Genomic DNA, 13,795 nt, shown 5'->3' on the forward strand with positions numbered 1-13,795 from the left:
CTGGTCAGGAGACAACCCCAAATCCAGAGAATATACATAGGTTGTTGAATATGATGTGCATCAAATTTTATGCGCTTCCTTAGAGCTGTGGAGAGGACTCACAGCTAGTGGGATGTGTTGCTGTCCATGGAAGGGGGTTCAGAACTGGATGATCTTTAAGGTCCCTTCCAACCCAAACTATTCTATCATTCTATGACCCTTCAGCCTTTGAAAACACTACAACAGTGATTTTCTGGCATGTTACTGAAGGAGATCCATTTAGAAAGCCATATCCTTTTTTTTGGCTCATCTTCCTTCCATCTATCTCCACCCCCCATGCCCTCCCTGGCCTCAGTCCTTATTCCTTACAGCTGTTCTGGAGTTTGGCCCTGCAAAAATCCAAACTCATGATGTTAGGCAAACAATCATGCATAAACACAAACATGAATATGCTTTAATGTGCTGGGCATGGTATCCAGTTATTATTCACGCCACTCCCAGTGAGCATCTGCAATGGGGGTTTCTCCTCCCTTCTTTTCACTGATCCCTAATGATGTTGTAGTTGCATTCAACCCCCCGTATCTTGAGATTTTGCTGCCTCCAACCTCTATTTGCCTTCCTTTTAGTTTTCCAGCTTGTCTAATAGCCAGTTGAATTCTGAGATGACAAAGCTTAAAAGCCAGTCTGGGCTTAAGAGAGTGCTTATTTTTTGTACTTATTTCTCCGGAAGAAGAGGAGTAAGCAGAGAGAAAAGGGACTTGGGGATGCCCTGGGCTCCCAAAGTGACTCTGTAGTGGCAGGGCTGACTGATGGGCAGCAGGAGCTGTCTCTCAAAGGTGACCTGCTGGGTGTCAGAAGCTATAGACGAACTGACAGTATCAAGATTTAAAGATGTATAGGGGTAACCGTGACAGTAAATCAGTTGCTGACTGCATACTTGCTTTCATGCAGAATCAGATGTAGCTTGGAGGAGATGAGTTGGGCTCATTCATACACTCACTGCAGAAATGAGCTCATTTTATTTTTAGTTTTATAACATACAGAAGACAGTGTTCCTTTATGAACTTCCCCATTACATCATGCAAATAGCTGCTGCTAGATGCCTTGGGACACCAGAAGCATGAATGTGTTCAGCAGGCAAATAGAAAAAATTATGGAAGGATAGTCCACGAAGGACTGAAGCAGAAGCATGGGCAGATGACCTCTGGCTCAGGAAGCCCTCAAGATGCAGAATGGTGGCAGCTGGGAGACTGCAACAGGGAAGAGATCATTCTGGTGGCCTGACTCGTCCCCTGCATGTGTTGTTGTGGACTGGGCATGCTATGGCTGCTCTGCTGACCCACTCCTGCCTCCCTGCATCAACAAAGGCAGATCTGGGGCAAGACGGATCCTTACCTGGGGGCAGCTTCGGAAGTCAGAACATGAAGATAAACCGTTTTTTCTCTGCTTCTCTCTTGCCTGCAGAAGGACAGGGAAAAAGGCAGATGATGCTCCCGGTAGATAACAGCATGATCCACTGAATAAATCATACGCTTACACTAACTGAAAACTAGTTTCAATGGATGTTTCACCATTGGTAGTTTTTCAAATGAGGTTAGATTATTTTGAAGAGCAGCAGAACAAGGAATAAGCTGTGTTGCTGTCTCCTGCTCGAAAGCCACCTATGGCTGCCAGCCATGGCAGGGAGGACATTTCCCCATGCTGACAGACACACCTCAGTGCAGAGCAGCTGTATGAAACTGCATTCCATGCTTTTTCTTACTGTCTGGTACCCATGAAAGATAGTAGTAGATTCTGGTCAGATCACACAGGTGAGTACAGAGCCTGATATTACTCCTGGGGATGAATTGCCCACCAGTCAGCCACTGTATTTATACATCTACTAAAAACCCAACAGATCCTTGAAGATGTACGATAAATGTTGGTTTTGGTTTTTTTTTTTTTTTTGGAGATTCTGTAGATATAAAGGAGAGTTTTTCTGTTCTCCAGGAGGGGGTGCTTAATGCCATACCTGTGCAGATTTTCAGCTTCTTCAATGGTCTCAGGCAAAGTCTTTCCCTTCATCTCAGGCAGAAGCAAAACTAAACCGCCATTAATTAAACCAATCACAGCTGTAAATACAGAGCAAGGATCACAAAGAAAATGCAATGGTCATGATAGAGTTTAATTCCAAGTCACTACTTAATTCTCATTGAGACACAGCTACCTCAGCAGTTGAATAAGAATTCCTCAAAGTGATGATAACTCTTGGCTTTTCATCTATGTGATTCTTATTTTTCAGAGTAATTGCTGATGTTTCTGAGGTACATCTGAGGCCTGGAAAGCCATCGTGGGTCGTAGTCTTGAGGTGGTCTGGCTCCTTTGCTTCATTCACACAATGCAAAGGAAACAGGTTTCGTCTCTGGCTGCCTAGCGGACATGGAACTGGGATGACACTAGCTAGGTGGTATCCCACATTTGGCTAGATTTGTACATGCACAAAAGGTTGCTACCAGTCCACCTGAATAATTTCACCTGCTTAGTTTAGACTCAGCTACGATCATACTCAGGACAGAGGGTTCATGCAGGCATGTGTGCAGTAGCAGACATTCAGGCAGCCCCTTTTTTCAGGATAGCAGTCTTAATGTTAGGGCTGCATGCTGCTTTGCCGTCCTAAATTGCCATGGGATCCTTGACAGACTGGGCCCCCCGAGATGCCAGCAAGGAGTGGAGTGTGACTTTTGTGTAGGGAGATAGGAGACCATCCTGCTTGGCCCTTGAGTCCCGTAACCATATTCAGATGAGAGGGGCAGAACAAAAGACATTTCTCCCTTGGGAAGTGATCAACAGGAGGAAATCAAAGGATGGAAGAGTTGTCCCAAAGACATGAGGACCCCTCTGGTGTAAAAAGGGCTAAGGGGTGATTTTGGCACAACTTCCAAACATGCAGATGAAACAGACTTACCAAGCCATGCCTTCCATGTATACACACTTACACACATATATATGTCTCTTTATATTATGTGAAAGACAAGAAACAGACCACCAAACTAATTCATTTGAGCTGTGGCCAACCAACCCGTCTCACAGCTCTTACCAAAGATGACCAGGGGCAGTTCGTGCCAGAGCTCTGCTACTCTGTACACAAGGAAAGGTGTTATAATCCCACCAAAGTCACACATGGATGAGCAGACGAGGACTCCCAGGTTCCTACAAAGCAGGAACACACACACACACACAATGTCACTGGCTCTGCCTGGGGATGCTTCATGCAGCTCTGCACCCCAGTGCCCCTGCAGGACCCGCAGCAGCTGAGAAATACCACAAGATGAAATGAGTGTGGAGGAGAGAGTTAGACAAAGCTAGACATGAAGACCAGACATGGAGGAGAGATGTTAATAAGCGTTTATCTTCTCCTGGTTCACCAGACTGTGCTGGAAGGAGAGCCTGGAAGGTGTCTGGAAAGGTTCCTTCTATATCCCCCTCAGAAACCTGCTGCCCCAGCGCTGGGCTAAGAAGTGGGGAAAAGGGCCAGGGAAGGTGGTGGGCTTCTGCTGCGCAGCCCAGCAGCTCTCCTCCTCCTTTGCAAGGTGAATTTAATACAAGCAAACGCCTTTTCCAGGGCAACCACATGCACACCAGCTGCATCCACAGCCCTGAGTCGGCCTCTTGTGGTCTCTCCCAGAGAAACACCCAGTGCTTTTACCAGCTAACAGAAGATGGTGCACTTACCTGAGAAACGTTGGATACAGCTCGGGATTTACTATGCAAAGAATTTCATAGCACATGGTAATCCCCATCCTGCCCAAGCAAGCTGCAGTCATTTTAAGCCAATAAAGAGCTGGAAAGATATTGTGCACATTAAGTTTTCAATATAAACCTACATTTCTTTCTGCTCTTGGCGCAAAAAAGCATTAAATATTTAGTTTAAGGAAACAGTAAGTTTGTTGTCATGAGTGGTTGGGAGAACAGCATATGACTCAATAAAGAATTCATAATACAGTTGTCTTGTGATTCAAGCTTGTGATTCAAATTACCAAGGCTCAAGACAAGGGAGGAGAAATCAATGGTACGAAGTAGTTTGGATTATTCAATGCATTAACCAAAGCTTAAGCAAGACACAATATCTCTGCTGCTGAGCCTGGTGGGGTGTTAAGCCATGGGCTGAGCCAGGTAGGCAGCAGCATCTTCACCAGCCCAGCTTGTGCAAGCTGCTCACCCAGGCACTGCTGCTCCTCATTCCCTGGCACAGGGAGCGGTTGCTGGGCCGTGGGACTCCCATCCCTGTGCTCCCCCAGCAAAGCCCAGCTGTCCTTTCCATAGTTTCTGCACTCCACAGTTGCTTGCTAAAATTAATTTTCATTGTCTGGACATTATGATTTTTTTGCTTATGATGTTTTTCTGTAGCATTTTGTCCTTGTGCCCTCATGAACTGATAGCTGTCTGGCACTATTATATTTGTGGTTTCACTCTGGCTGTATTCCACAAAAAAAACCCAACCAAAACCCATTTCATTTGGTGTCCTTAAGGGACACATTGCTTTGAGAGTCTAGCCTTCAAGAGAATGCTTAGCTAAACAAAGACCAAATGCCTGTCAGCATGATTGCTCCATATCCTGTATTTATGGCAGCAGCACTGTTGATGTGTAGATACAAAAACCACTTACTGTCCCCAGATGGCATTTAAGTGTGTGCACGTGCCCATATATTTTTCATTTTCAGGAAGAAACCAAGAGGAGTTGAGCATGAAAACCCAGAATTCCGTATTCAAATCCCAATTTTAGGCCAGACAAAAATTATGGACTTTAACATGGCATGTCTCATGATCTAGCCTTTACAGACTTTCCATATGATTTGAAGCCACTTAAAAGATGTGATTCACCCAATTTTTCCAGCGCTTCATCAGCTGGTATAAATGCATTAACTTTTGGGACATGCATTAACTTTTGTGATATTGAGCTTCCTTGAATTCTTTTCAATGAAGTTTGATTATTGTGTCCAGTTCTGGAATCCTCAACATAAGAAGGATATGGAACTGTTGGAACAGGTCCAGAAGAGGGCTACAAAGATGATCAGAGGGCTGGAGCACCTTTCATATGAGGACAGACTGAGAGAGTTGGGGTTGTTCAGCCTGGAGAAGAGAAGGCTCCAAGGAGAACTTATAGCGACCTTCTAGTACCTGAAAGGGGCTACAAGAAACCTGGGGAGGGACTGTTCACAAAGTCTTGTAGTGATAGGACTATAGTGGAATGGCTATAAACTGGAGAATGGAAGATTTAGGTCAGACATTATGAGGAAATTCTTCACAGTGAGGGTGGTGAGGCCCTGGCACAGGTTGCCCAGGGAAGCTGTGGCTGCCCCATCCCTGGAGGAGTTCAGGGCCAGGCTGGATGGGGCCTTGGGCAGCCTGGTCTGGTGGGAGGTGTCCCTGCCCATGGCAGGGGGGTTGGAATTTGGTGATCTTTAAGGTCCCTTCTAACTCAAACCATTCTATGATTCTATGAATCACAATACTAACATGGGCCAGGTTAGCAAAGATTTTTTTCCCCATTTTCCAGGATAATAACCAAGAGACAGGGAGAGAATTCATTGACGGAGAAGGTTTGAATGACTCACTGTCTGGGACCAATGCTGTAACAAGACAAGTACTGCCTGCCACCACATTTGCTGCAGCCCAGGGGTAGCAACGACCAATGCGATCCAGTGTTAGCATGAGGATGAAAGCAGCTGGGAACTCGATGAGAGCAGAATATAAAAAATCCAGATACATGTTTTCAGAGGCTATTCCCATGTGCATGATCAGCCCTTGGTAGAGGACAGAGCTTGTGAACCTGGTAGAGAACAGGGTGCAAATGAAGCCAAACCTTTTGGGAGATATTTTATGCAAAGAACTGAGATTTTCAGCTGTTCAGGAGCAAAATAGCCCTAAATCAATGCTGACGATTTAGACCACTGAAACACACACCTCCATTTGGGCTGAAAAAGCCTTTCCTTACCAACTGTACATCAAAATTAACGTGTATTTTCTGATTTGAGTTGTCCTGACCAGGTCTAGAAATGAAGGTTTTGGCTTTTCTCCATCTTCATCTTCAGAGCTGAGGTTCTGGGAGCACAAGCAACAGAAGAACAAGAGATTACAGTGGGCAGGAGAGAAGGCAGTGAGCACGGCAATGAATATTTTCCTTTGGATTAATAGGAGGATGAGGGTTTTCATTTGCCTGTTACGTAACTGAGGGCAAAATAACATCTCCAAAGTGTTTTGGGGAAAGGAAACAAAAAAATATAATTATGAATAGTTTTCATGCCTGTGGAGCCTCATATATGAGGCTGTTGCAAAGGACATTCTGCAATTTTCAGTTACGAGATTTGATGAGTTAACTGTTGATTGATACTGCTTAAAGGAAGACTTCACTGTCTACTGGCTATTTTTGCAAGAGTCTTTTCCCAAATACGCTTTGCAAGATTCCTAGGCAGTCAAAAAGAAGAATACTCACTTGCCATTGCTGTAGAGAACTGCAGTGCTTCTTATCGCCAAGCTGCTCCGTACTCTAAACCCATAACAATCCCAAACTCATAGTATTATTTGCCCTGAGGTTTGCACATACTTAGCAAATACAGTGTAGTCACCTGGAAAGAGAGGGGCAGCTGCCTCTTATTTCCCTTGGCAATGTGCTTAATGACTTCCATAGCTTTGTCATTTTGCTTTTGAGCTATTAGCCACCTGGGAGACTCGGGCAGACACCTGCAACACATATAAGCATGACAGCTAAGGGAAAGGAAAATGCACCTTACTGCACATAGAAAATGAAAATGAAACTGAGTTTCTCGGGCTGGGATCCTATGATGTATATTGAACTCAGTGGTAGCTATGGGTGTCGGTGATTGCACTTGGATTTGTGCTCTACTTGAATGACAAAGTAGCCTGATTTTTAATGTTTGTTTTTCAGGCTAAGACAAGTTTATTATAGCTTGCAAACATCACTCAGATAAATAAACTGGAGCCAATAGGAAAGCTGGGGAGGGGCTCTTTATCAGGGATTGCAGTAATGGGTGAGGGGTAATGGTCTTAAGTTGAAAGAGAGGAGATTTAGATTAGATATTAGGAAGCAATTTTTTAGTGTGAGAGTGGTGAGGCACTGGCACAGGTTGCCCAGAGAAGCCATGGGTGCTCCATCCCTGGAAGTGTTCAAGGCCAGGTTGGATGAGGCTTTGAGCAACCTGGTCTAGTGGAAGGTGTCCCTGCCCATGGCAAGTGGGTTGTAACTAGATGATCTTTAAGGTCCCTTCCAACCCAAACCACTCCATGGTTCTATGACTCTACGATAAATTCTCTTGACATATTTAAGAAGTGGTTAATAGTCCACAGATATAAAGAAGAACAGTGGTAAACCTGATCCTTAAGCTCTTCCATGTTAATAAAAACCTTTGAAAAAGAGGCCAAACAAAAGAACGTATTCCAAATCTGTACCCCGGTTATAGAATTTTCTAAGGAGAATTTTCACACAAGTTTTTTGCAAATAGTCAACAAAGTGTGTTGATTGCATTAAAAACAAAAAGCCATTTTAATCAGTGATTAGAAAAACTCACTTCTCACAGTAGATCAAGTATTGTTCAAGAAATAATGACTTATCATTTTGTAATGGGTGGCAAGGACTCCAAACAGAAGCTTTACAACATATTGCGGATAGCCCCTTGCTTTGAGGTGATTCAGGCTAAACCCTTGGTCAGAGGGAACAGATCTTATCTGATGTCATCTTGGAAATCCCACATGTAATGCTACAGCTGATCTCTACAGAGAAATTTCAGCTCTCAGCTACAGTCTCCAGGTGTGGTTTGGTGTTGCTTGGAGCTGTAAGAGCAGGCACTTACCAATAGCAGAGCAGAAAGAAGACATTGGGCAGTGAAACTGTGAGCTGGAGCCACCTCCATTGTGGAAGTGCGTAAGCCAGGGCAGTGAGGACAAGGAGCCCTATGGTGAAGGCAAGCTGGTAAATGATGCCCACTGCCTTCCTATAGTTTGAGCCAACAATCTCTGCAACTGAAAGGACAAGTCATATGAGCAAAAATAAATTGGTTTGTATAGCCAGGGGAACATACCTCCCACCAATGAAACCATGTGGAGCCCCTCTGCTTAGCCATGCCCTTACATTGTGGTGTGCAAGTGTGGGTTTGGATGGGAAAAACAGAGGAGATCTGAGTCCCTGGTGTAAATCACAAGGTAGGTTCTGACCCTTCCTCCTCCGCTGGTGAGCTGGGGACTTTGCCCCTGCCTTTGAGAGGGTGTCAGCTCCCACCTGTCAACACCGGGAAATGGTTGCTTTCTTCCTCCCACTCCCTCTGTCTAAGTGGGAAGATAAAATAGACAGCTGGCACTTGCTTGCCCCCATCTCCCTCATCCCGTATGTCTTGGAAGCAGAATCTCCCCCCTCCAAGAACGTGAAACAGCACATCAAAAATTGTTTCAGCACCGAGAGTGCGAAACACAATTGTTATCACTCACAGCACCACTTGCTGCATTTCCTAGAAAAGCATCATATATCTTTGCAGCATTTTCAATTAGTTCTTGCCTCTAGACCCTGTCCTTCATTTTGGCACATGCCTCTCCAGGTATGAATGCTCCCTAGTTTTCACATCTGCCTCCTAATTATTCCATTTATGTCTATGAGGTGGTGCAAGCTTGGGTTGTAAACACATGCATTTAAGCAAAGAAGTGAGTTTAGCAGTGAATAGCCTAATGTCTGCTCTTGTTACACTGGTTCCTTAAAAAGTTAGGTGGCAGTGGTGGGGGCCAGTCCTGCTGCTAAATCAGGGGGTTCCTGCCTAGAAAGTGTAATTACAAGCTGCCGTAACTGAGGACGTAGCCTGTCAGCCAGGCCCCCTTGCTGACCAGCCCCTGTATCAGGCGGAAGATGACTGTCCAGGTGTAGCTTGGTGCAAATGCCATGAGAACCCCTGAGACCATATTGATAAGGACTGTGACCAGGAGACAGAGTTTGCGGCCAAACCTGCATAGGGAAACAAGAAAAGAGAAGAAACAGGCTCAGCTGCTGGCAGGGTAGTGTGGCAAACCAAAGGGTTTGAAAAGGCTGGAGATGGCTCCTGTCCTCTTCTCTGCTTGTTTTGAGTAGGAGTCTGTATATGCTCTTCCCTTTGCAACAGTTTTCATCTCAATGGAAGCTCAGGGGACTTTCCTGTCCTGTGTTTTCAGATTGTAGCTTACTTCTGGTTAATGACTTGGCTAATGAGCTCAATAAAGGATTAGATATGGCTCTTCAGCTTATCCTTCAAAGCTGCAATAGCTTTGTGATGGGGATCTTGTTCAATAACTGTGGTCTTTATTATTTTCTCACCAACCCTGGCTGTCTGTTGAGCTCTTCTTGAAGATGGTTTAGTACATCCCTGTAATCTGTCATTCCTTGTACCACCATGAATCACTAGTATTCAGAAATAAATTGTTTCCAAAAGAAACTAGCTTCCTGGAACACTGGAGAGGCATTTGTTTTCTAGCTGACAGATATAAATATATTCAGTTGGAAGTATGATTTATAAAAATCATTAAATAGTCAATGTCCACTTACAAAACCAGCATGAAAATAAATGCCAGCCAAAATAAAAGCCTTCTCTTTTCCACAACAGCATCAGCAGATCCCATCACTCAAACTTCCCTTGTGTCATAAGCCTTACGTAAAGATATTTTTGACTTGCCTCAAAGTGCAGCCCAAGAGAGCCTCTCCTGCAAATGCCCTTTCCTAGTGCCTGAGCTCTGAATGACAGAGGAGCAATGCTGCATGTTAGCATCGACCTTGGCTGCTGTCTAGGGAAACAAGAGTGCCATTTCCAAGGCAACTATGACTCTCAAATGTCAGAGTCAACATCTAGATAGGTGCCCAGGGAATGATCAAATCAATGAGTGGGTCTAATCCCTCAGAGAGAAGCACGTTTGGAAAGAGCTTATGAAGCCTCCCCTGAAGCACTTAAAAAGATTGCAGGAGTTGTCCTGAGTACAGTGGGTTGCAGCAATCTCATGCAGAGGAACACTTGCACTCTGACTTCACTCAGGCTGCGTGACAAGAAGTGTATAGGAATCTCAAATTCAGGAAACACAAAACTCATAGGCCTTTTTCCCATTCCCTCTACTAAATTTAAGGCTTCTGGGATTGATTTTGACCGAAGAAAAACTCTGCGTGTATGGGATTTTGCATTTCTCTTGGGTGCTTGCAGTGCTCTAGGGCTGCATTGAACTAGGGCAAGATGTCAGTGATCATAGCAGCAGAAAGATCCTCAATGCTGTGACGTCTGTGTGTGTTATCTTAGCAATGATATCCTACTCCTTCATGCCTTTTCATACTTTTGCTTGATAATAAGCTTTGGTAAAAAGATCCTTCAATATTTTGACACAGAGAGAGTGCATTTCAGATATAAATGGCTGTCAGTTTGAGAGCTCCGGTTTCTATTAGCTCACACAGCCATACACTGCCAAGAAATGCCATTGCTTAATCCACCTCTGTGCTGAAAAAGTGATCTGAAGAGTGGTGCCTGTGATGGGCATGGTATCTGCTTGCTGCTGTTTCATGTCCTGTCGAGCCTGAATGAGTGGCTGATGCACATCCACTCCTTTGCTCCCATGAGCTAATGCATCATTATCCGAGCATCTGTTCTGGGAAAAAGGATGGAATACTTTCAAATTCATTAGAAGACTGGCCAGAAAACAAGAAGCTGGGTTTAAGGGAAAGAGAGGATGAGGGGTTGAATATGTTTATGATGCAAAAAAGTACAATGGTACAATGACAATTGTAATAAAAAAGAAGAGGTGAGGGATAATAATGTCTAGATCCAGCTACTTGCAGAGCTAGCTGACAAAAAGGAGAGGAAATAAAATTTAGGAAGGAGAAACTTCTATTTCTGTATTTGAGAAAAACACTCCAATTCTGAAATTGATTTATGGCCATCTGGGTAATGTTAAAAAGGATTTGAAACAAATTTATCATGAAGATGGGCAAATAGTTCTTGGTGCATGAGTTAAAATTCCATCTCATACTAGGAGCTTGCGAATACTTGTGAATGTGCAAATTCTGCATGGAGCAACTGAGAAGCTGTAAATGTGGAGCAACACCATGGCATTTATGTAGATTCCTGGATCACAACAGCCTTTTAAAGTTGGGGCTTAGGAACCATCATCCACTCTTTTGTAAGTGACAAGCAGGCTTTTTGTATCAAGATTCAAGTGCAGTCATTTCCTCTCTGAATCGTGAATGTTTTTCAGCAATATGCAGAAAGTGGATTACCAGAGGAAACAGTTCATCTCACACCTGTCTACACACTACCTACCTGTCTGCTATGTAGCCAATGCTTATGGAACCAATAAAAAATCCAGCATTCACACATGACTGGAAGAGGTCCAGCTTCCAGGAGTCATCACACACCAGGTTAAACTGCAAGGACAGCCACAGTCAGAAGAGTGGAAACATTCAACACAAACCATGGCTTTTTGAGGAGAGATAATGAAATGAAACCAAAGACACACAACTAGAAAACAAGCTCCAGAAAAGAAATCTTCTGATCTCTTATACTTTCATCTGCAATGCATTTTGTCCAGATTTTCCCAGGCTTTGTACAAAAGTTACACCCTGGGAACTGATTGCACCATGCCACATAAGGAGAGTGGAAAAGGGAGAGAAACTTTGAGTGAACAAACTATAAAGTTCAGAACAGTCTCACCCTCTCCCTCCCAAGATCCACTTGAAGTTTGGAGGATGTTTGCAGCATTGCTTCTTTCTCAGATGCTAAGGCCTGTCTTTAACTGCATATTATCCCACTGTATGAAAGCAGGTGTGAGAGATGGCAGAGGCTGCCATGAGCCCTGCTGGAGGGGAACCAGGATGGCTGTCCTACTCCTCATTAGCACTGGGAAAATGCCCAGGGTTTGGTTGACTTTTCTCTGCAATGAACCAGTACTATGTAATTTGCTTTTGATTTACAACTAATGGGTTTCCAACCTGCACACGATGAGGAGTTAAAACTGGTGTTAACTTCTCTACAGCTGGAAATATTTGTTGAGGGATAACTAGACTTCAACCCAAAAAGAAACATGAATGTCTTTGGTTCTTTATTTAACCTCTTTCCAAGCTGGAGAAGTTTGTTGGGACTACACCAAACAGCTCAGATCTGTTTCCCTGGCTCAACTGACAATGAGGATGGCTGGCAGATCTCTTCTCTGCCCCAACTCCTCTCTCCCAAAGGAGAGTTAAGCAGAACTGCTTTGTAACAGTAATGATACAAAAAAAAAGAAGTAAATACCCTACATGAGGAAGCTGTGAAATATCCAGTATCACAGGCTTCTTATGAATGCATTACAAAAACACCTACTAGGCATGGTTTAGGTATTCTTAATAGAGATTTGAGGAGAAGTAGAGGAGATTTTTCTTGAGATCCTTCCCATGCTTCAGGTCTCCGCATGGCTTTTAGACTGTTAATACTAAATTGCACAGTTTTTCACTTTCTAAATTATTTGATTTAAATACTGTAAATTGGAAGAAAAGAACATCACTGTTGCTAACTCATTATCTGACAAATGTAGCCCTGCCGTCTGCTTTTTCATTGGAAGTGATTATATGTTTGGATTATCACCCAAATGTGCAGTTTCTCGGTTAGGGCTATGGGGTACTAACCTGAATTATGAGAATAGAAGTTGTGTGATTGATGACAAGCCTGCAATATTATCTCCCCAGGAAAAGCCATCATTTATCATTATTCATCCATATGAATCTTTCTTCTAAGTTCCTAGCAAGTCCTGATATCCACTATTCATTAGCAGTCAGGCTCAGACTGTGCATAAACCCAAACTTTACTAATTCAGCATCTTCTTGCTCCAAGCTGTGCAGGAAAGAGTGGTTTTGCTGGAAAAGCTGTGTCTTACCTCTGTCACGAGAGATGTCCCTGGGTAGTTGTAGACCCAGCCATCCTCACAGGGACCAAGGGGGATGGTGCTCTGGTTGACCACAAGGCTGCTGAGGGGGTCAGTGCAGCTGATGCCTGTCGCATTCCAATCCACCTCGTACCTCCTGCAGCGGCTGCTGAAACTGTCTGCGTGGTTGCCCCACTCTGGCACGGTGTGATTCAGCTGCTCCTCTAGGGTCCAGTGGCATCTGCGGCTCAGCTCAGCCACCCCAGGGCTATGACAATGATGTTCAGGAGTGAATCCCAGGAAAAAAATCCCAACGTAAATGGGAACAAAGGTAACAGAAAGCTGGCATAAGATAAAGAGAGCTTGTTTCTGGAAGAAATTAAATTCTCCAATCTGCTCTAAAATTTCATCCAGCATTGGCATCTTTGTATGCTGGAACTCATTAAAATATCTCAGCTGCTTTCCAGAGCTTTACAACTCACTGCATGTTTAAATAACAGCCAAAGTGTTTGCTGAAAACTCACAAACAAATAATTAACTTTGTCAATTGTCAAGCCATGCATCTCAACCTTTGTTTCTCAGTAGCCGTTTCTAAACACTCTTTGGCTCACCTGTTTTGGCCTCTGTTATTATTACATTTTGTATATGACACGCTTGAAATACAAAAGCTGATGTCTTAGATTATGGTCATTTTGGTCTGTCACTAAGAGTCTGTCAGTGCACAGTATGGGGTAGGCGATAATTCCTTTGTCCAGTATTTTCAGAGGTCATAGATATTACAAAATCAATGTTGTCGTCTCCCTCATATAAAGACAACTGAAAAAACTCGTACTTAAAATTAAACTGGTTATAAGTGACCACTTGTATGCTGCTTTGGTGATGTAGAAGCCGAAAACACAGAGAAGGCACAACATGGCAGATTTCTTTTAGGTTC

The 13,795-nt window shown here is 43.8% G+C and overlaps 1 protein-coding gene across 1 annotated transcript; it reads right to left on the reverse strand.

Annotated features, from left to right (window-relative positions):
• Window positions 1-789: 789 nt before the first annotated feature.
• On the reverse strand, window positions 790-13,321 carry LOC138717478 (solute carrier family 22 member 2-like). The gene is made up of 11 exons (XM_069850993.1): window positions 12,874-13,321; window positions 11,286-11,389; window positions 8,808-8,962; window positions 7,827-7,995; window positions 6,585-6,699; window positions 5,954-6,060; window positions 5,574-5,788; window positions 3,691-3,799; window positions 3,056-3,168; window positions 1,991-2,090; window positions 790-1,437 (listed from the first exon to the last, which is right to left on the reverse strand). Exons 1-11 carry the CDS (start codon window positions 13,282-13,284, stop codon window positions 1,371-1,373), a joined length of 1,665 nt encoding a protein of 554 aa, XP_069707094.1. The 5' UTR covers window positions 13,285-13,321; the 3' UTR covers window positions 790-1,370.
• Window positions 13,322-13,795: the final 474 nt, after the last annotated feature.

Source organism: Phaenicophaeus curvirostris, chromosome 2 (assembly GCF_032191515.1).
Source record: "Phaenicophaeus curvirostris isolate KB17595 chromosome 2, BPBGC_Pcur_1.0, whole genome shotgun sequence".
Taxonomy (NCBI): Eukaryota; Metazoa; Chordata; class Aves; order Cuculiformes; family Cuculidae; genus Phaenicophaeus; species Phaenicophaeus curvirostris.

Excerpts from the sequence above, each read along its gene's own strand:
- LOC138717478 (XM_069850993.1), bottom strand. The coding sequence starts at position 13,284 with ATGCCAATGCTGGATGAAATTTTAGAGCAGATTGGAGAATTTAATTTC. Across the intron at positions 3,169-3,690 it reads CTGTATCCAACGTTTCTCAG|GAACCTGGGAGTCCTCGTCT; the intron begins GTAAGTGCACCA and ends CCTGCTTTGTAG. Across the intron at positions 1,438-1,990 it reads GAAGCTGAAAATCTGCACAG|GCAAGAGAGAAGCAGAGAAA; the intron begins GTATGGCATTAA and ends GTCCTTCTGCAG.